Here is a 24,031-nt window from a genome sequence, read left to right on the forward strand (position 1 = left end):
GAATTCCATAATCTGGAATGACTCGTGCTGCATGCTTAACCCGGTAGGAAATAGGCGCGAGTTTATGCACGTACATTTTTTTAAGTAATAGAAATATTTATTTCAAATAGCCTAATAGCTTACCTGGCTGCAACTTAAACATTAGACAATGTGTGGCTGTTTCAAGCTAAAAACCTCTGTACTCCCAAACTGGAGTGAATCTGTATTATGAGAGTCGGCGTTTTTCCGTACAAGTTTAATATACAACTAAGTCAAGTTATGATCTGATGGGAAAATGCTCACGTATATTATTATGTTTAGAACAGGAAATTGTAAGACACAACTATGTCGGCTTTCCGCATAAATCGCACCTGCAAATTGGTCATTGTTCGGTTTTTTCTGAGTCGTCTGCTGACGGGTGGTTGTGCACAAAATAGGGACTTAATGAATTTCAGTTTCCATTTACGTATGACAAAAAATATTCAATTAACACATTTAAAAAACATAATATAAATAGCTTATACAGGATGTTAGTGACATCGTAACGAAAACTGAAATCTTTGAGGGAGAATTCTGACCATTGATTGATCACTACCACCCATTATTATTCTGATCAAAATAAAAAGCAGCAATATAGGTAACAACATAATTCTATAGGTGCATAATGTGATCCAAATATCAAGTATCAATTATTTTTATATATGCTTCTGCCATTACATTGTATTTTGGAATTATCTACCCGAGTAATATGAAAATAGGTACTTATCACGTTAAAGCTGTACAACGCCATCTATATTGTTTTTGGTGAACGTAGCCTGGAAAGTCATTCATTATAAATAAAATATAACCAATGACATAAGTATCTCGATTATCCGCCCATCATTCTGACAGAATGTATGTTGAATGTTGAATGTCATAATAAGTGATTCATCAACTTGAATAAATACCTACTGTCATTTTGTAAGTTCAAATCAATTAATCCATCACGATTATTTTGTTTTGGTCAGACACTACTGTAAGTGTGCTGTCTTATGTAAAAAAGCTTATTATAAGATTAATGATTACCTAAACGATAAAAATGCCTGGTTAAATAAACTAGTAATGTCTACTTAAAAAGAATAGAAATAAACTTGGAAAGAATCGATCGACCTAATATCGACTGACATCCCTATGCTAATAAACGTCACAACACTAGCTTACGTACTTTGACAGATCTAATTTTTACCGCGCATTAAGATTATTGTGAATCTTATTGAAATATGTCACTTATTGTCCTGAACTGGTCGTTATGTTTAGTAATACATGTATTGATTTAAAAGATGTGTTGCTGTTGCAGTTTCTTGTAATTTCTTCTCCTCAACCATAACAGAACAGATTATAATACAGATTCAAAAACATTGATTGACCTTCAACAAGTTTATCTACGACAATTAAGAACGTTGAATACATGATTATGATTTCTGAATCATTATCCAGTACAATGTAACCCTTAATGAGTCATTGTAACTCGAAATAAATATATTTTATTTATTAATTTATTATCTCGAATTCTTTCCTGCTGTTTGTTTGATTGTGTGTGTCATTTGTAAAGGTTATCGCATGATGAATTGGAAGACAAGATTTTATAATAAATTATGTTAAATGATCGAAATGAAATCCTGTCAAATCTTCAGGTTAGGAAGCGGACCTTGTGAAAACGGTAAGTTTAATTGATCGGAAGATTAAAATAACATAACATAGCTTCACGCCTGTATCCCCGAAAGGGGTAGCCAGACGTATTATAGCACATGTACACATCTGAGTATTCGTCGAAATGACGATATCAATTTCTCGGCAACACTTTACGTGTCTTTAAGTTGTTGTCTCCTACCCAAATTATATCTCGCCGCGTAATAACACACCTGTCGTAAAACGGAGCGGAGGCATTCGCGAGGAAATTCCATCACGCACGCCCAAAATACTTGGCTCACATTGTAGCTTATTATGAGTGGTATACAAAACCGCAGTGCAATGGACGCGAAAGGAATTCGCTGTGCTGCGCGTACTAGATATTTTGGAGAATTCTCACCCATAAGCACCCGGACATAAACTAAGGAATAATACTACGTATAGAATGGCAACTCTCCGCCCACACCAGCGTCTGAGCTAGGTTTACTAGGGTGTATTATGAAGAATATCGCACTCTTATTTTTATTGCATTATTGTAAAATTAATGTCATTATTTGTCATCTTTTTAAAAATTATGCGCATGCTTGCAAAGGTAGTTTTTGGCGGTATTTAATAAACTACATGCACAGAAATGAATTTCATTTCATATAAATTTTCTCACAAACCGAAAACTAGCATACAAATACCGCACCGTGAATGAGAAGTTTATGAATGTCAGTACAAAGCCAAAATGGCACGTTTCGCCACGTATTTCGGATGTCACGAAATGTACAATTCCATAGCTTAAATAATACGTTCATTGTGACACTGCCTGCCTGGCAATCACCGTGACAATGAGCGTGACTCAGGCGCACCGTCGTAGCGCTTTTTACGTAGTTTTTGTTTTTTTTTTTGGAACTGTAATAACGGGAGGTATACCTACTGACTGTATAGCTGTGCTGTGACACAAAATAGGCTAGGGAAAAAATACTAACCACCTTACCTATAAGTACAGTCATGAGCAATATAATGTACCCCCATTCGGACTAACATATTTGACATTTAGTGAGACTTACAGTTCAATTTGTCAAAAAAGTTAATGTGACATGGTACCATAGTGTATACATATTCATGCTCGTGACCGTACATAAAAACCCGGTGAATTGCGAGTCCGACTCTCCACTGAGGCTTCGACTTGTCTCCATAAAAAGTTGGTCGCCTTTTACACCCCTTATTAGACTTAATACTCTCGGGGTGACAAGAAGCTGAACGCAAGTTTTTGTGGGTTCCGAACTTCAAAAGGAAAAACGGAACCCTTATGGCAATAGCCTCGCCCGCGAGGTTTGGTGTATGTACCATACAACTCTGTCTACCCCTTCGGGGATACACCCGCGATGCTATGTTTATGTGTTTTTAACGGTTTTATTTTTATTACATACAGTCAACTGAGTAGCAAGAGAAGAAGAAGCAAGAGAAGTGTGCCAGGATCGAAGCAAATGGAATTCCATAGTCTCTGCTTACCCCGGTGGGAAATAGACGCGAGTTTATAAATGTATGTACAGTCAACTGTAAACATTTGCGACAATATAGAATATTCATATCGTAAAACGAATTTCCAAATAAAAGTATAAATACAGAACAGAAGACAAGAATAAATAGTAATTTCATTGTCATCTATCAGACAGATCCCTATTTATAGCTGTGCGACGGAAATAGAAATGTGAAAATATCTGAAAACGGCACTGTAAAAAACAATCATTTCAAACCCGCCAGCGTACAATCGAATCTGACAAACACAGCTTCTGTTCTGCAAAACAACTCGGGTTTCACAAAAACGATTCATTTTATTTGGTCCTATCTGGAGTGCAACCGTACGCTTGAAAATCACGGCTAGAATTCTCGAAACAATCGAGTTTCGATTACGTTCCATTCCATTGCAGTGCTTATACTGAAGTGAGAGTGAATAAAAAGATAGAACTTTACTTGTTCAGCTGCGTATCTTTTCGTTCGTCATAGATGGCGATACGGCTCACCACCTATCGCGTTGATCTAACATAAAGCTCGCCGAAGCGTGCATACTCCGTTCATCTTCCGATAGATGATGTACCTCTCTCTTTATTTAAGAGCTGCGCTCTTGTCGGTGGAGTAATCTCCTTCATTACTTCATAGATAGGACGTGTAGAACGGTGGTTGCCCCAATCGCCTTCCATTCCGCAGTACACCGACCAATTTCTCAATCGGTGATGTTCTAGCTAGAGCCCTACCAGAATCCATTTCCTCGGCCTACAACCAGTACTGATACTGCTGCTGCCCGGCATCAGGGGTGCGCTTTTAAAGTAGCGGCGCCTACTCGCTATGTCACAAGATCGTCATAGAACCTAAGTAGCATTTTATAGGTTAGCCCGTCCCAGTGAGCTACCCAATACGTTCTTCTAATCCTGTCGCTGTTTGGTCGGTGACTGCTTATTTTTATATTTGCAGCTAACCATCATATCTGATGGCCGTTCCATTATCGCCACCTGTGGACCTCGTAGATGGCCTACAACTCAGCCTACTACCTCTGACTAGCCTAATTGACAAAATAGTCGTGGGCTTTATATCATTAGGATATATTACAGGCGTGTTGTAAAAACCGACAGAGACAGATTGCATTTTTACATGATGTAAATTACATGAAGTTAGACCATCACGATCACTTCAGCGTATCCATGCTAGAACTTCGAATCAAAACTAGCAAGTCGTCTACTGTTTACTTGTGGCTCTTTCCGGGCCGTGCGTGGCGTACGGGCGTGAGTTTATGTATGTGTATTTAATCGACAACGTTCAATTTATCTGCACTTGTAAAACGGGTTTCTTTGGCGAAAGTAAAGAGTGAATTGGATAGTTTCCTAGGTCAAAGATAAATTATGAAATTCTGACTATTAAACAAAGACCGATCTAAAACTGTCAAAAAAAAATATTTTTCTTTTTAACTTATTTACGAATTTGAATAAAGAAAAATGTAATAACAAGTGCGACATTTTGACACGTTTCTCTGTAAAGTCACAGGTTGCTTTTTCATACAAATTCCATAGTAAATTGGTGTTTTGTCGTTTAGTAAAAAGTAACTGATTTCACTAGTTGGAAACTACCCTATTACAAACGCTCGGTCGAAGATCTAGCGTGCGACGAGCATCTCGGTAGAATGTTCCACACGCGCCTGTGGTAATATGATACGTGATCATATTAGCTGCCTTGAATGGAAACTGATCACTGTCGACAGGTGCCACTGTTAGTTACCCAGGAATGTAAATACCCTAAAAATAAATACTATAGAAGTTCCATACAAACATGGGCAATTTTTTACCTTTATAGAGGTTGAATTTCGCAAAATCCCGGCTTAGTGATGACCTACGTCCTAACAGGAACCGCTATGCAAAATTGAGATCTCTTTATACCCAAGAAATATCAAATGAAGTATTTTATGAGTTCGAGGATTAACGAGAAGCAATCAGAAATCAACCTAAAAGGCGTGAATTTTACCTAGTTGAAAACATCAAATAAAGGTGTATGCCGTGACCGGAAACTGGAGTTAAATAAAACACAAAGTACCTAGCTGCTAAATAAAATACGGACATGTCCAAATTAGCACAAAATAAAAACAATGACAGCCTCCGTGGTCTAGTGGTTAGAGCGTTAGGCTCACGATCTAGAAGTCCGGGTTCGATTCCCGATGGGGACATTGTCGAAATCACTTTGTGAGACTGTCCTTTGTTTGGTAAGGACTTTTCAGGCTTGAATCACCGATTGTCCGAAAAAGTAAGATGATTTCGTGCTTCGGAGGGCACGTTAAGCCGTTGGTCCCGGCTATTAGCCGTAAAAACACCTCCACCAACCAGCAATGGAGCAGCGTGGTGGAGTATGCTTCATACCCCCTCCGGTTGATTGAGGGGAGGCCTGTGCCCAGCAGTGGGACGTATATAGGCAGTTTATGTTATGTTAAAAACAATGACGACGAAAATTATTCAAATTGTAAATTATATAAAAACATACAAACAAACAAACACTCACACGCAGTGTGACAAAAGCGTGCAAACCAATTAAAGCGCAGTGTTATTCAGTGGTCGGAACATGCGATGAATCAACAACAGACCATTGTTTCTGATAACAACGTGGAATGGCAGCCAGTGAAAACTGGGTGACTTGACGATTGAATGATTTCAATTAATATAGCTGTACGTATAAGCGACGTATAGTTGCTAAGAGCTGATAAAATAATTATTTGCGACGTGAACTAAGCAGATATCGGTGCCGATTCCTACAGACACCTAATTTTACCGTCCCTTTCATCTTCCACGGATAAGACAACGATAGCAGGTACAGTACTTTGTACCTTTGATTTAGAATTTTGATATTAAAACCCTTAATTTCCAAGGTTTATTTAAAAGTGTTGTAAAACACTACGGAAATCTTTAATTATAGGTGCAAAGTCATACATATTCTATGAATGTACCTTTATTGGCAACTATCTGCAAATAGGACTTTGAAAGAGTCAAATTAGTACTTGAATATAAATAAGAGCGGAAGTAACTTTAACCAATAAAATGTAAGAGTAACCGGGAACGGAAAAGACCTTCGTAATAAACAGACATTTCTTGTCTTAATTCAAGGCAAAGTTTCAGTGCAACGAGACACCTTGATGAAATCGCTGTCTTTGAAATATTTCGCAAATTACATTCCAGACGCGAACGCGAAACGCGCAGAGAAAACGCGATTCCATTTCAACTCTAACGAAGTTTGCCTTCGTTACCCGCAAGGCTTTTTCAACTTATGTTTATATGTAAATACTTACTGAGTTTCCTCGAATACCTAGAGGCTTGGGATAAACTCTGCGAAGAAACCAAAAGCAATTACTTCAGTCTTATTTTTATTGCTGTACAGAAATAAGTGCTAGACTCAAATATAAAACGGTGATAAAATATCTCTCCGAGAAGAGGTTTATAAAAAATAAATAACCAGCCCAATAAAACGGGATAGGATGTTATGTACCCTTTGAGCCTTGACATAATCTCGTAAAATTTAACAAGCACCTCTCGTATTTCTCAGACATCTTATCCGATAGGTCTGACGATGATCTTTTTAGGTGCGCTTCGTCAAAATCCATGGCAAAGAATTCTTCTTTATCGTGCTGATGGCATAATAATATCCTTTAAAATTTGATTTTTCATCGCGGTGAAAGTAATTGCGAATCCGCCAGACGTGCCAAAGGCATTATAATAGGTACCTTATTGGGGGATATTCCTTTCTCGCCTCCCAAATAAACTCGATATTCTCCAACGAAATTTAACCCAACCTAGTTTGTTTGCTAGTAGTTTGCTAGGGATAAATATCTGGAACTGCTGCTATCTGCCATTTTCACCAGTGGAAAGTTACGTAATTCTTGATTGACATATGCCTTATATGACAGAAGTAAAAATGTTTGACGCCCAGGGAAAAAGGCACGGATCAGCTGGTAGCGAATAAAGTGTAAACACATATTACATTAATGCTACCTCTGCCGTGGAGGAAACCCGATCAACCATTAATTTTCCGCCGCAAACGTAACACGACTATGAACTGTTCGTAGTTTAGTATCGCCTTCAAAGCAATTAATATGCAATTAAGCAGTACGGAACCAACCCGACGTTAGTTTCGGACTGATAAGCCCTCAAATAGCGGAAGGTCGGTATGGAGCGTTGATCGTGTCTTATGGCAATTCTTACCGAATCAATGCGCTGATGTTCGAGACATCAATATTGAGTCTGTACTAGTGACGTCATGGCCGACGGAATGAGTGTAACCAAGTGAAATACATATTACATAAATAAACTATTGTGTGGAGGAAGCGAGATATATGTGTCAGGACCAAAGCAAATGGAATTCCATAGACTCAGCTTACCCCGGTAACAAAATGACGGCCTGGATTTGTGCCCTTGCAAAAGAGACAATCAGACACTTGAAGATAACTTGACTAAAAAGCCAGATGCTACTATATTCGTGCCCGAAAAAGTAATTGCACAACCCCTCCATACTTATCAGAAACAGAGTATCAAATACCCTTGAACAACATCTTTGTTAAGTTTTAGTTGAGTTTGGTGCCAAGATCGTTTATTGAACTCTCGTTAGTCTCAGTTTCGTCTAAAGTACCTTGCGCACTTGTTTCGACAACTTCAGTACCTTCAAATTTATTTGTTGTTTAGTCTTTGTTACTCGTACTTACTTAAGTATTTACTACGTATTTACGTAGTCGTTACATGAGCCATGTCAAAGATCTCTGGCGTTTCAATAACTCTGACATTAGGGCTTGTCAGATCGATTATCGACCTCTCAAGATAGAGGCATCTATAGACAAAAAAATATGGATACACTTGTGATGGTATTAAACGCCACTACATTGTCACCATCATCGTCCTAGTGTTTGTCCTGTAATTCATAGGGTCCCGCAATTCGACTAGGTAGGAATTGACAGGTGTAAATTCAGGTCTAAGATTTAAACACTTCTTCACAACTCTTTATCCTTTACCCGCAAGCAGACAGAGATAAGATTCAAACCGTCACGTAAGCACACCCCCGGACATTCAATACAAAAATCTTATTGCTACCGTGTACCGGGCATACCTTACCACGTAAGTGAGCGAGAAGGATAGTGTACGCGTGCTTCTTCTTAATCCTTAGGGTCACGGCTATTCTTCTTCTGCTGATCGTGTGGATTGTGAGGTGGAATATCAACCTCATCAACCCTGGTGTCAGGGTTACTATTAAGCCGCCAAAGGGCCCTGACATGGCTCATGTAACGACTACATACTTACATCTGTAAGTAGTAACCGGGACCAACGGCTTAACGTGGCTTCCGAAGCACGGATCATCTTACTTTCGGACAATCTGGTGATCAGCCTTTGTCCCATGTCCTAACCAAACTAGGGACCACAAAGTCATTTTTGTGATATGTCCCCATCGGGAATCGAACCCAGAACCCAGAATCGAACCAACGGCCATTTAAAATTAAGTACGACACAGAGGGGGTAAGTTAAATCTAGCTCGGCGCCGGATATCAATTGGTACAGAGCGGACTGTTACCGTTCTAAAGGCAGTACTATTCTTCTTCTTTATTCTATGACGTAAGGTAACGATGAATGAAAGAAACACTCGAATCATAAAGGCTGATTAATTCGCACTCGTATCTCGTAGTCTATAAAAACGTGATAAAAGCATCATAACCTCGAAAAGTTAGAACGTTACCGGGTCATCGACCAACCACAAAAAGTAGTTCGATCTCAGTTCAGACTCATTGCAGCTAACGGTATCTCTTCCCGCGAAATTGCTTTTTAGAAGCTATAATTCACTTTAATAAGTATGGTGTGGTTAACAACTCGGGTTTAATTAGGTAAGGTCTTCAAAGAACGGTGTAAGATTGAACGTGAAATTCTTAAAAGTAATTACTGTGTTGTTGGTAGGTGTCAATTATGTAATTATATAGAATTGATAAATTTTTTAACATTTAAGTTCATTATCAAAACAAAAGAAAAAAATATATTTCATATTTCAGTTCAATCTTAAGTTAAAGAAAGATATATAAAAATATATTTTGACAGAAATTAAAAAGTTCTCAAAAGGAATACGAAAATTTTCCATGTTCTAAAGTAAAAAAAATACAAAAAGGACACCTCTGGCAGTTCACTGACTCATGGATATACAATATATACATCGGGTAGAATTCTCGGAAGCTTCATTTTAAATTCTATAAGTGTCGAGTTAGCTTCTACATTATCCTTTTATACCTTACAAATGTCGAGTAAAGGCTTAGGCATTAAAAACAGGAGGATCAGATAGATGCAGTGCGGGGAAGTTTCATTAAACGCGGTTTAGCGTTACATTCGCGTTATGATATTTAATTATCGTGCAATATTCATCAGCTCCTCTCGCGTACAGGTTGTGTTACACACCATAGAATAGCATCACACCAGGTGTGTATAGAGTTTAAGCCCCATGTAATACAGAGCGTGTCTATTGCCATTAATCGGGCACAAATCCAGGAAACATGAATTCAAACTCATCAAGTCGAATTCAGTGGTTTAGAGCCCAAACCGAGATTCAGGACAATCTCAGCTTTAAGACTGTCCTTAAGATCATGTCAATGTGACAGTTCTTATGTAAAAACAGGGACTTGTGCATGATCTTGAGGACAGCCTCAGCTGAGACTAATTTATTAACCTCTCATCTGCCGGAACGCGGATCTCGACCAGACACAATGTAAAATCTATTGTGTCTGGTATCTCGGCAGATGAGAGGTTAATACCATCCTAAGGTCACGTCCTCTGAACAGAGCTATCACGGATTCTTCTTCTAATATTTGAATATCATCCGAGAGAAACTCGTTACGAATCTACAAACTATTCTAAAGGTAACTCTATCGCGGCTGAATACTCGCTGTTATTAGTTTGTTCAACTGTAGTAAAAAAAAACAATTCTGTCAGCAAATAAATTAGGTTCGGAACGACCTCCCGTGTCAGTCGTCAGCTTGAATCCAAGTCACTGTCAGGGCCGAACCCAGCCTCATTAGTTTCTCTCACCTCGTAAACTGTCAACAAAATATTGCCGCGGCATTTGGTCGCCCGGGATATTATTACAAATGTTTTATGAGCATCTGCTTCTGAATATAGCAAGGAAAGTTACGTAACATAATGATTGTGTGATGAAGATTAATCATCTTGATGTTGATGTTTTTATTGTACGAGCTCAGGTGAATAGTAATTTAGTAGGTATGCATTTTCCATCCCAGGTCGGCTACTAGATGGAGATAACGGCGACTATAACTATCCGCACACAGGTTGGCCGAAGTAAAGATAACCTGTCCAGGTGGGGTTTTGTCAACGGATTGGACCTGAGCTGCGTGTGTGGTGTTACGCCACAGACTATGGCTCATCTAACATCTTGCCCCGCGTGCCCTGATACCTGTACGCGAGAGGAGCTGATGAATGCCACCGAAAATGCTGTCCGGGTGGCAAAATACTGGGCTAAAAAAAATCTGAATTCCATCGAAACGACAAGAAGAAGAAGACTATAATAGTAACAACAACATAACATAGCATCACGCCTTTATCCCCGAAGGGGTAGGCAGAGGCGTTTAACATACACACCCACTCCTGGCCACCTATTTTAGAAGCTGTGATAGTTGTTGTTAGAAAAAGTGAAACTGTATTATTGTGAAATTTGGATTCTGGGAGAAGAAAAATGTAAATTACTAAATGATATCACCCAGCTTGACTTGTACCTGTACCAGCTACGTTTATAAGTGAAATCGTTGGTTTATATAATATATTACTAAGTGAAATGAACCACGAAGATGTGTCACCGAACAACAATCTGTCAGTGTCGCATGTTGAGCAACGTCGAAAGAATTACGAAGAAAAATTGAATCGAGCGATGACACAGATATTAGCAAGTGTTCTGAGGGCGATGATCATAGAGAAAAGTTGTAAGGTTATTTGAATAGTAAAAATATATATCATCATTTCCCTAACATAACCCGTTTTTCACAGGGTCCGCTTACCTAACTTGAAGATTTGACAGGTCGTTTTTTACAGAAGCGACTGCCTATTTGAACTTCCAACCCGCGAAGGGAACACCAGCCCAATACACTCTCACATACTTATGAAAATTGCATTTCTCGAGAATGTGGGTTTCCACACGATGTTTTCCTTCACCGAGCACGTGACAATAATTTATAACCCAAACATGAATTCGAAAACAAATTCGACAATCATTGGTTTACGCCTATGCTGGATTCGAATCTGCGACCTCAAAGTGAGAGGCAAGCGTTCTACCAACTTGGCTACCACGGCTTTCAGTAAAAGTATATATTCAATTCAAATTCAAAAATATCTTTATTCAGTAGGTAACATAGTTACACTTTGAATCGTCAATTTTTACATAACGAACGTCTCATCCGCCTAAAACTACTGCAGCTTCTCACAACCTGTATAGCCGGGGAAAAGAAGCTGCAAGAAAAACCTCGGCACAGGGCCCTAGACGTTCTTTAAAAAAAATAAACATAAAATATTGATATACAATTGAGTAATTTAGCTGCCTAATATCAGTTCTCAGACAGTTAATCCCATGCATTCATATCTTCTAAATAATCACTAACTTTATAATAACCTTTTTTGTAAATATTTTTTGTTCATATATTTAATATGGGGTTGTAATAAAATAATTAACGAAATTTCTTATGCCACATGCCGTGGCGTGGGAAGCAAACTCTTTTCAAATAAACAGCTCAGGTTGCCAATTTAAACTTGCAGTTCTGCATCGTATCGTTTAATCGGGTCATGGTTACAAATATCTAAAAGTCATAACTAGTGATGGAAGGCATTACCATTTGCACAGGACGTTCCGATTTATAGTTCCCATTCCTAAGAACTCTCTCGTGTAAGTTGTGTAACTCCCAGTGCTAATGGTAAATGTCCAGTTTTATGACACTATGATTTATGATCTGTCATTTCTTTTTAAATCAACTAGGTAATTGTTGTTTTAAGTCTAATATTGCCAGACGTGAATCTGAGACATTAAATAAAACCCATCAAGAATAAATAAAATAAAGTTTGAATAAATAAATAACGACACAGTCATTTATTTAGATCAGTCTTTCACAAATTCAACACATGATTTAAATTAAATAATATAAACTAGCCGCTGGATGCGGGCAGCGCAGGACCGATCGTCGTGGAGATCCTTGGGGGAGGCCTATGCCCAGCAGTGGGCGTCATACGGCTGATGATGATGAATATAAACTCTATTCTCAGTTTAGAAGCTTATGTCCGGAGTTTTGTACAGTACTTCAGGCATAGAATAAGGAAAGATACTACGTATAGAACGGCAACTCTCCGCTCCCCACCAGCGGCTGAGCTAGGTTTACCCCCCCCCCCCCCCCCCCCCTCGAACACAGTTTAGACTTGAATCGTATGGATGGCGTCAAGACGTCACACACACAGATGCGCATGTACAATAACGTCAATGTGTGGTGTCTGTGTAAAACGAGGTTGTATGTATGAAGTGTCCGGGGTGTGCTTCAGGGTCGTATAATCATGATTGATCGAAGGTGATAAATTAAATATTTAAAACTGTCATCCTACTCTTTTGTCCCGACCTAACCAAGTCCCGCGTTTTAACCCATCCGTCCCGCATTTGACAACATTGAGTCGTACTTGCCAACACTAGTTCAAACCTGATACGTCAAGGCCATCTCGTGGCTTGATAACAAGTGCAGCTCCTCGCCTGGTACCAAGTAATTTGTTTTGATGTCAGTAATTATAATTATTAGGTCGATGCGGAAGTAGGTAGAGCAAACGGTGGCTCAGAAGAACAAAGGAACTCGGCGGATTTCAGCTTAGTGAACATTGAAGTTCGTTTTGTTGTACGACGCGCGCTCATGATCCCTAATGGGGTAGGTGGAGACAGATGTAAACTTGCAGTAACTTTTGATACGTCTAAAAATCGGTTACTCGGTTTGATGCATCGTTGAAAGGTACTGTCTGATTTCTTTGTGTGTTTCTTTCTATGTTCTATTGTGTACAAATAAATAAATAAAATAAAGGTGATCAGCTAATCGCGTATATCATTATCCATCAAGTTAGAAAGGACACTATCCCTGTGCCACTAATTATTATGCTCGGATGACCAGCTGAAGGGGTTCTATGTATTTGTTGCAAACGATTTAGAAAAGCGGCAGCGACATGACGTCTTATGTCAATCCCATAGATTTTATTCACCGTTACTGTCGTGTTTCGTAATCGTTTGCAACTCGGCTAAGGCCCCAACTTAGATCAATCAAATCAAATATACTTTATTGCACAGAACTACATTTAAACAATCAGCCATTAACACATGAATACAGTACAATTAGGGCGGCCTTATTGCTCTAGAGCAATTTCTTACAGGCAACCACCAAAAGGAAATAAACATTTACAAACTTGGATGCAGGATGGTGCAACAAAAAATAAATACCTAAAAGTAAAACTAAAGTTAACATAATAAATACTCTATACTATACGTACATACTGGCCCCGATTCCTGCAGACACCTCTTAATTTTACTTTAAGTTATACCTGTCATTTTCTTATCCGCCGAAAAGGAAAGGGACGGATGATTGACAGCTCTTAATTTTAGGAAGAATGAGTAAATAAATGAATAACCCGGGCGAATTTTTAGACGATTGTTTTAGATTTGTGCTTAAAATTGACGTGTGTTCCATAAATTTTATGCTTGTCGATTACCCGTCCCTTTCCTTTTCGGCGGATAAGAAAATGACAGATATAACCTAAAATAAAATTAGATGGTATTTACAGGAATTAGCACCATTATATTAATAAATACTCAATATAATCTAATCCATATATACTAAAAATATACCTAACCATAATCTAAAAAAACTAAAATAATAAATAATAAACTAATAATAAATAACACACACACATACAAAACAAGTATTGAAATAAATAAAACACATCATACATGTGTGTATTATCACAGATTCAGCTATGTTGCTATATCGTTCAGAGAAATTGTGTCAAGAGAATCTTATCTCAAGCGTATTGAACTGTATTTGTTCCGTTACCAGATTTTACTTGATAATCTAATCGATGGGTATACTATATGTATGACAACACTTTTTCGAGGAAATAATTTTCTACGAATCCCAATTTCGCTTCGTGATTCATTTGTTCTTTACGCTCATCATAAGACAAGTAGGTCGGTGGTTGCCATATCGCGCCGTATTCTTATCGTGTGGGTTGTGAGTGAATACCAACCTCATCAACCCTGGTATCGGGGTTACTATTGAGCCGCCAAAGGCCCCTGACATGGCTCATGTAACCACTACATACTTACATCAGTAAGTAGTAACCGGGACCAACGGCTTAACGTGCCAAAGCACGGATCATCTTTCTTTCGGACAATCAGGTGATCAGCCTGTAATATCATAACCAAGCTAGGGATCATTAGACCAAGGACAACCTAGTCAAATGAGATACTGTTTACGAAACGTCAATACCCATACATTTTTGGGGAAATAGTAATACACATGTATGACTGATAGGGTTGAAGATGTGGCGCATATTTTGATGGAATGTGTCAAAAATCAAAATGAAAGGGAGTCGCTAATGAAATATTTTAAATTAAACCAATTAGACGTAGGTTATATACAAGCCCACCTTAGTGCTCCAACTTCCGAGGTGGCTGTGGCTTTTTACAACCTAGTAATAAAATATTTTCAGGGACCCCTTTTAGAGTGAGTATATTATAATTACTTAGTAATAAGGTCTAGTTGTATTTGCTATTTTAATAATTTTAGTTACGATGGGGTTGGCATGTCTACATAGATAAAAACCCCTAAATAAATAAAGATTAAAAAAAAAACATATATGACGTCATCAATAAATGTCGCTAAAAATAATACTCCTTGACTTGAAAATCAAATTCGTAAAGCAGATTGATTTTTAATCATCTTAGACTGTTCTATTTCTAGATTAGCATTTCATAATTTTATCTTTGAATCAATCATCTAGTCTAGTAGATGAACGAGGAATGCGTAGGTTATTAACACTGTCGTAAACTACAAATTTACTTCCCTCATATTTCGACTGCTCAGTAATTGGCGAGCCGACGCCACATTCCGTTACGCTATCGAATCGTCACATTTTTCGACGCCGTTTGATTCGCGGGCGCAGTTGAGAAATTAGTTCTTTATTTAAAAAACCGAACCGCCAGTTGCGATGTCAAAAAGAAACGTTTCTAAAGAATGCTACTGCTAAAATTAACAGAAAGGAATGTGCTGTAAAGAAATACGAATACGTAACACGTAAGCTCGCGACTATATCTCTATCGCAAGATGAACTGAGCTTTCTGTAAGGCCAACGTGACAGATGGTGAGCCGTATCGCTGTCTATAATGAAAACTGCACTTTAGATAATTTTTATTTATTTTTATTTTATTTTATTTGGGGAGCTTACAGCTAAATTTACAAAGTTACATACTAACTTAATATCTAAAAGCCATTAACAAGCTTCCACAGATTGAAAGAAAACACAATTTACATTACGTTTCTAAGACCATATGGAAAAAATCTTAAAAATAGAAATATCTAAACAATAGAGGAAACGAAGTCTCTAACAAGTGCTTTTTTAGCACCTTGAATGCTGCCAGCAAATAGGTCCAAATTCAAGTTATGACCAAGCCTATTAAATAATATGGAATATCTCAGTAAAAAACTGTTTTTAAATTAATAACTCATTGGTGGAAGTCCGGCTCCGGGGTTCGAACCGGTGCCCCCCGATTGAGAAGCAAGCCAGTGTACCACAGGACCACAGTGACCCATAGAAACTTGAATAGCCAGTGAAATGTGAATAAAATTACCATAAATTGTGGTTGGAAAGATGACAAGTTATAATACCCTCATCAAGCGTCCTTTGTGTTACTTCCCTTATCCTTGACGTATACTTAACGAGAGGGTGCGCTAGCCTGTCCTTAAGATGATGGGCGTGAAAGTAATACGCATTTAGAAAATGCGGCGTAGTTCTGTACTGTAGATACCATTTATTTTATGGCACGCCATATCAAATGATGAGAAGAAAGAGAAGAAACTATAATTTAAATAAGAAAAAAAAATGCAAGCAACAAATTGAATTGCATTTTAAAATTGTATTAGGAATACTTCAAGTTATATTAAAATAAATAAATAAAATCTTTATTCGTTTTAAACATTTTTTTTAAATGCTAGTTGACCCAAGCCCCCCTTTAAACTGGAGGCTTAAATTGCGAAGAATGACCTTGTTTCGCTGTTTTATAGAAGGATAAATAATTTTGCAACTTAACCATTGCAAGTTCTCTACGGCACTCATTTTAGGAACCACTACTGTATAGACCACCAACATTCCGTCATTGTCAGTATGTTTGGGAGTCTAAAAGGTTCTGATAAACTTGAACATTCACTTGCATGTGTTTTCTCAACGCTTTAAAGACATGCTTTTGAGTTCCGATATCTTTCCATGGTTGATGTACCTCTGTCTTGAGCTTATGTTCTTTAGATGATAATTATGATTTGTTGCAAATAAATACAACATATAGAATGAAAAATCTATTTTATATTGATTGCCGCACAAGTTACCTCTTATCATAGAATTGCGCATGTATTGTATGTGTATTGTGTACCTTTCTGCGTGTCATCTGAGTGAATTTGAAAGAGCAACATTGTTTTGTTTGTATTATATTAGGTATACTGTTAATAGCACTCCACAATCGCTTTAGTATACTCCTATAATGTCAGTTGTTACTGTTAGAATAAATAAACAATTAGACACTTTGTACATGACGTACCGTAATCCCAGTACAAAGTGCGAATCGGTTCTAATTACCATATTCTCGCTTCCTGTCAGTCACCGACCGCAATGAGTCAATCAGCTCGTGAGTCGTGTGTCACCCCACCAAGATGACCTTGCGGTCTCCCTTCCGATCTTCAATTACTACAACTGAGTAAGCTACAAGAGAGCGCGGAGTTTACCTCTTGTCATAGAATAAAGAAACGTATAGAATGTAGCCTAGAAAGTCCCTCAATGTCATAATTCATTTATTCGCCTTAAAAATGAAGGCAGTTTGGGTTGTGATGTGTCAGTTTGGGAGTCAAGAAAATTGGAGGGAATCAGGGAAGATATGTGATATAAGACGAAAAGAGGGACAATGTAGGTGGTACGTTAACTGATAAGTAGGTGCTCCATGGAAATTGATTTGATTGTGTGGCATCCTTCTAAGCGAGAACTAAGGCACCATTACCAATATCATAGAGTAAAGAATAATACTATGACAGAACGGTAACTCGCCCTGCCGGGTGCCGGTTATTACTTATTTAATTTTCTTGTTAACTATCGACCCGCCCCGAGGAAAAAATGAAATTATTTACGACATCACATTAAAAACCTCAAAAACTATTTTATCTCCACTAATGGATGTTATTATTCATGTAAACCTTCCTCTTGAATCACTCTATCTATTAAAAACAAACCGCATCAAAATCCTTTGCGTAGTTTTAAAGATTTAAGCGTGCAATAGGGATATAGGGACAGAAAAAGCGATTTTGTTTTATACTATGTAGTGATGTTCCAAATTTAAAATCCTTTTTTGTTGAATAAAAATTCGGAAGCGTTTCGATTTATTTTAACAAAAGTAAGATATTATCTATAACGTCATAGAGAAATACTTCTCATTTGATTATTGGCAATGTTTTTGTCGCTTGTTTGTTTACTATAAGATATCTTGGCACTCTGGGTTGAATAGCTCGTTGGTTAATAAGTCCATTATAGTTCTGTTTCTTATCTAACATTATATTATGTATAATAATTTGTATAGACTAATCGCAGCAAATGGAATTCCAGTATCTCCTTACCCCGGTGGGAAATAGGCATGAGTTTATGTATATGTATGGAATTAGAAAATGCAACTAATCTTTTTACCAATGCCAAAGACACGACGAAGATCTAATATCAATTGCTTTTTGTTAACATTCCACATAAACAGAAGTAAAAAAAACACAAATAAATATGCACATCAGAGTATCATCTTACACCAAACATGACGTATGCAACGACAATCTCACAGACGGTCCACCCTCTGCATTTGCATAGCGTGACTCATGCGCCCGCGCCGATTAACAATGCCGTGTATGCGCGAAATGCTAAACCGGCTGTTATTGCCTTGTAAACGACAAGTGAGGTGAAACTAAAGGAAGAAGTTTGGTTTTTATTATTTTTACTCGACTGCAAAAGGTTATAATTATTATTATTCGTTTTTTAGTTTTTTTTTATCAGAATTGCATCGTTTCACCTGCCATATTACCGCCTATCACGTTGGTCTAAAGGCTGTATTACTTTCGTTATATTTTACGCGATAAGGTGCGTTGCAGTCAGGATACTTACTTTTATTATTATTTTTATGATTTTGGTTTGTATTTCTTTTTTTTTGTTAATGATTTTTGATCTTGGTTTTCTTTTTGTTTTGTTTTTTTTTTTCTGTGTATTGAATGTAATGTACCTGTCTGTCTGTGTCTGTGGTGTCCGGAAGTAATAAATGTTTCTTTCTTTTTTATAAAGGATTGATCGGGCTCGATGTGTCGCTTTTTTTTTGACGTGACTTATTGTAGATTTGCCGCAGATAGCATTAACTACTTGGCCGGATCTCGATGCGTCGCGTAAGAATTTAATGTATAGAAAATCGCGAAACTTCAAAAGACTGTAAATGACTTTATTTCAATCCAGGTAAAAAAAAATGTGGTTTCAATTTTTAACCGGACTGAAATTAACTGAAAGAAGCGACGATATGGAATATAAATTGCCCGTTTATCCTTTCTGTCTTGAGCTCTATAAAGATATGTTTATCCAGCCTCCTTTGGGTCCAGTTAAGGCCCTTGTGGTAATCAAAATAAATAGTACAAGTTCAATTGAATAATTCCAGTGGCCTTGTGTTAAACACATTATCAAACGTGCCTGTACGTTTCCTCGGCAGACACCCACATGGCAATCTGCTAGCTATCAGGAATAATACCCACTCCGGCGCATTCAACACAGATTATTGGCTCGGTATGTGACGTGGGTCGTTTTAGCCCGGTCGTAAGCTACCCCTTGACTCTCACTTTGATGGCGCAAGTTCGAATCCTAGAAACCAATGATTCTTAAACTTATTTTCGAATTCATGTTTGGATCATAGATGATTATCACGTGCTCAGCGGTGAAGGAAAACATAGTGAGGAAACCCTCATGCCGAGAAGTGTGTTTCAGAGGTATGCGACCTCACGTGTACTGGGCTGGAAAGCCAGCCCAGTTTTCGGTTTGGAAGGTCAGACAGACAGTCGCTTCTGTAAAAAAAGTAAACCGGACCTGCCAAATCTTCAGGTTAGGTAAGCGGACCCTGGGAAAACGGAACAACACTAGGGAGAACCGAATAGACGCGGCTTTGGTTTCAAGCTAAGTAAAAACTCATCAAATGAAGTGTTTGCTTTGAGTATCTCTGACGCTCTGGCGCGGATAGTGTTACCAGCGTCCCGATTTGCGCGTCACATACTCCCAATTTTCAGGGGCCTCAACAACTGTATAAAATTAGTTCTTCTAACGTCTTGTGACTGCCCACCCAAATAGAGATTCTGACTTGTGTTACATTTGATAAACTAACATTGCATCACGCCTGTATCCTCAAAGGGGTAGGCAGAGGTACACTATACATAGTAGTAGTCCTGTGTAATAGAGGGTGAGCCTATTGCCATTCATCACCATCACCATCACCAGCCCATTAACGTCCCCACTGCTGGGGCACGGGCCTTCCCTATGGATGGATAAGGAGATCGGGCCTTAAACCACCACGCGGGCCCAATGCGGATTGGTGGTTATTAACGACTGCTAATGCAGCCGGGACCAACGGCTTAACGTGCCTTCCGAAGCACGGAGGAGCTCGAGATGAAAACATTTTTTTTTTTGTGGTCACCCATCCTATGACCGGCCTTTGCGAAAGTTGCTTAACTTCAACAATCGCAGACCGAGCGCGTTTACCGCTGCGCCACCGAGCTCCTCTATTGCCATTACCTGAGCACAAATCTTGGAAACCATGTGATAAAAATTATCTATGATCCATTCATGAATTCAAATATACAATAATAACTGTCAAAACAAGTGAAAGTTTAATTTACTAAATGCATATTATGGTTGATGTAGTTCTGTATAAGGCCCCATTATATCATGTTATTCAAACAGCTGAACAAATGGAGCGCAAAAATTATTCAGAAATGCAACAAGAAGTAGCTAATTGTTAAGCAAATACACAAATGTATTCCAGTGAAATGATGCATTTAGCTGATTATGTGCATCTTTAATTTTTATTAACACGTTTAAGCAGTAGAAGCCTACAGATTGTGCCAAAGTCTGCTTTATTATAGATTTTTTTTTTATGGGCTGATGGGCACCATTTATGGTTTGTCATACCCATCTTAGGAATTTGTATCTAAAGTGGCTGCAAGAAGTCTTCTAATTACTGTGCCCATCCATTAGGGATTATCAACTTGAGTTTATATATCTTCACTTCCTTTTTTTTAAATCTGTGATTTTAATAAAAAACAAATTTGCTTTTCTTGTTATTATTTGAACAATAACAATTTTCATTAATCATTATTTTACATTAAAATTATATATTAATTGTGTATCCTCATAAAATGTGTGTTTATTTTGTCTACAATAACATTATATTCTGAATATTTATTATTTTGTTTTGCCTGGAATAAATTGAATTATTTATTTTATTTGTTATTTATAAGTAAATGAATTAATCATTATGTTTATTATTAAATATTATATGTGTTATTATATAAAAGCAATTGTCTGGTTGCTTCAGTGTTTCCTTCAAGTAAACAGAAATAAATACTTATCTTTACTGCACTGTTAGATGTTTTAATGTTGGTTTTTGTATTAAGTGTAATATAATGTGTTCACTGTTAGGTAACTATGACTGTAATGTCATTATTCATATTGAATTAGGTATATTACAGGAAAATACTAGAAATATATCCTAAAAACAAAATAGGTAACTATAATATTTAAATGATATTTCTTATGTGTTTATTTTTTTGTAACACTGTTAGGAACCAATGTGATTACTATCAGAATACTTGCAACAGATTTTTTAATATGTTCATGAAACACAAGTATAAAACAAATGTTATAGGCACTTGTAATAATAAATACAATGTTTAAACAGATGATTTCTTTCAATACTATAGGTAATGACCCAATTACAATAAACAAACTACTGAATGAAGTAACAGTTTTCAATTAAAATAATGAAGTTTAAAATGTTTAATGACCTATTACCACAATCTCATAGCCAGTGTAAACAATGACCCAATTAAAAATAAGTTTGATTGACTTATTAATCGTAAACAGACGTTGGTATGTGCGGCGCTCCGCCGATAACCGGCGAAATATTATAATAATTACCGTGCCGCACACACAATACAATCACATCGACGTGTTCCGAGCAAATATAACTAGGTACTGGCCATTTAACATACAACCGACAACGATACGGACACAATAAACTCAAGACCATCGCCTCACAACCATCGCGAAATCCTAACACAAACCCATACTTTCACACATTTATACACACTTTACCATACCTGGGAATGCAGTTGGAAGGCGTCCTGTCCACTTCCCAGGCTGCAAAAAGTTTCATAGGAACTGGTTTCGATGAATTAGTCATCTTTTCCGATTTGTTTTTCTCGGTCATCTTAGCGGCACACACACAAATTCACAGCACTGCACTTAACTGGTGAGTGGTTGCATTGTTATTTGATCACTAAACACAGCACTGAATTCATAACGAATAGCAGTGTACGGATAAGTGGCCGATACCGACGCGAACACAACAATACTCAATAAACTTCCGAAGCACGGAGCAAGCAGGCATCGGCAACAAGGCGTTCGATACGTTTGACATTTTTTTTTTTTTTTATAAGGGTTATGGCCTGGAATCAAGTCCTTTGGGCCAAGTCTTCGTTTCATGTCTTTTAAATTATTTTAGTTTGTACGTAGCACAAGCACAGCACAAAATATGTTTATAAATTCACAACAGTGTTTTTTATGTATTTATATAATGGAGCGAGACATTTTTCACTATGTAGTAGGTCAATAAGGCGGCGGGAGGAAGTTACTTGATTGTCAATTTGAATAATGTCACTGATTTCACTCGCAAGCACTAATCTTTGAATAGAAAATTGACGACACACAAAAATCATATGTTCTATGTCGGGCGAGTCTTCACTATTGCAATACGGACAAGTTTGCTGCTCAATTATTCGCAGTCTTGTAAGATGTGCTGGTGTCTTATGGTGGCCAAATCTCAGTCTATTGATGGTACATATGAATTCTCGGCTAGCACGTTTGTATTCGGGCTTCGAATACCATGGCTTAGTTGGTAAGTCTTCTTGTACTTCTCCATACCATTTGCCCTTTTGTTCTTGATCCTTTTTCCACGCGTCCTTCCAGAGCTGTTGTACGTCGCTTCTTATCAAACCATAGTAATCAGTTAATGGAACCTTTACAATACATTTAACATCTAATGCGTTAATCCCTTCAAATGCAGTCTTATCCGCTATTTCATTGCCAGAAATTCCTCTATGTGAAGGAATCCACATAAAAGCTATGTCTATTCCTTTTAAATATAGTTCATATATATAGTGCTTAATTATATACAGCAAATAATTAGTTTTAAAGGAGATATTTATCTTTTTTAAACTTTCAATAAGACTCAAAGAGTCAGTTAAAATTAAAAATCTTTTACTAATAGTTACAAGTCGAATCATTTTTATAGCTTCTAAAACTGCATAAGCCTCTGCTGTAAATATAGAACATTGGTTATCAAGAACAAAGCTTTGAGCAAACTTAGTTTGGGGATTATAAACAGCTGATCTTACATAATTATCACCCTTACTACCATCAGTGTATAAAGTATAAAATGGTTGGTTATCATCTAAAAATGCTAACAGGTCATTATTACAACATACTGTGGATTTGATAACTGTGATAGGATGTATTATACTGTTAAAAGAGTGATTGTAACAAGGCCATTTAGACTGCTTAATGATATTAGAACATTTTCTATGCATTTCCAGATAAATACGACACAAATGTGGAGAGACACTTTGCAAGATGTCAACTGCATCAGCCAATGGACCCGAGACTGGTATCAGGTGAGGAACCACTCTTTCAATTACATAATTGTTTTGAGATGACAACAATTTTACACAGTATCTTTCAGCTAACACAATCCTTCTCAAAACCAAAGGCATGATTTTGGTTTCAACCTCCATGGCTCTTATAGGTGTTGAACATATAGCTCCAGATATAATTCTCAAAGCTTTGTTCTGTATAATATCTAGTCTATGTACATAAGAACTATTCAAATATGCTAAAGTACTATAATCAAAGTGACTTCGTACAATGGATTTATACAACATTGACAATATATTAGGGTCTGCACCCCAAGATACTCCTGCAAGGCATCTCAGAACATTGAGACCTTTTAAAGCATTCTTACTAATATATTTAATATGGTCCTCAAATTTAAGGTTTTGGTCAATAACTACACCCAAAAACTTGTGCTGATTTACTCTTTGTATGACATCCCCACTGTACCTAATATCTACAGTAGGACTGTCATCACCAAATATCATCAAACTGCTTTTAGAAGCATTTATCTTTAAATGTAATCTGTTACTATAGTAATTGTCCAATTGGCACAAGGCCGTATTAATATTACGCATTGCAATTAATAAATTTGAATGAGAGCTATACACCACTAA

The 24,031-nt window shown here is 37.4% G+C and overlaps 1 protein-coding gene across 5 annotated transcripts in view; it reads right to left on the reverse strand.

Annotated features, from left to right (window-relative positions):
- The window catches only part of LOC126374851 (phosphofurin acidic cluster sorting protein 2), a 167,061-nt gene extending 144,901 nt beyond the window's left edge, over nt 1-22,160 (reverse strand). For all 5 annotated transcript variants that reach the window (XM_050021602.1, XM_050021601.1, XM_050021600.1 and 2 more), the window contains exon 1: nt 21,848-22,160. In XM_050021602.1, coding sequence (XP_049877559.1) covers nt 21,848-21,957 — 110 coding nt within the window. In that variant the 5' untranslated portion in view covers nt 21,958-22,160. The remainder of the gene's footprint in view (nt 1-21,847) is intronic.
- Between the last annotated feature and the right edge of the window lie 1,871 nt (nt 22,161-24,031).

The sequence above is a fragment of the Pectinophora gossypiella genome, chromosome 18, assembly GCF_024362695.1.
Source record: "Pectinophora gossypiella chromosome 18, ilPecGoss1.1, whole genome shotgun sequence".
In the NCBI taxonomy this organism is placed as follows: domain Eukaryota; kingdom Metazoa; phylum Arthropoda; class Insecta; order Lepidoptera; family Gelechiidae; genus Pectinophora; species Pectinophora gossypiella.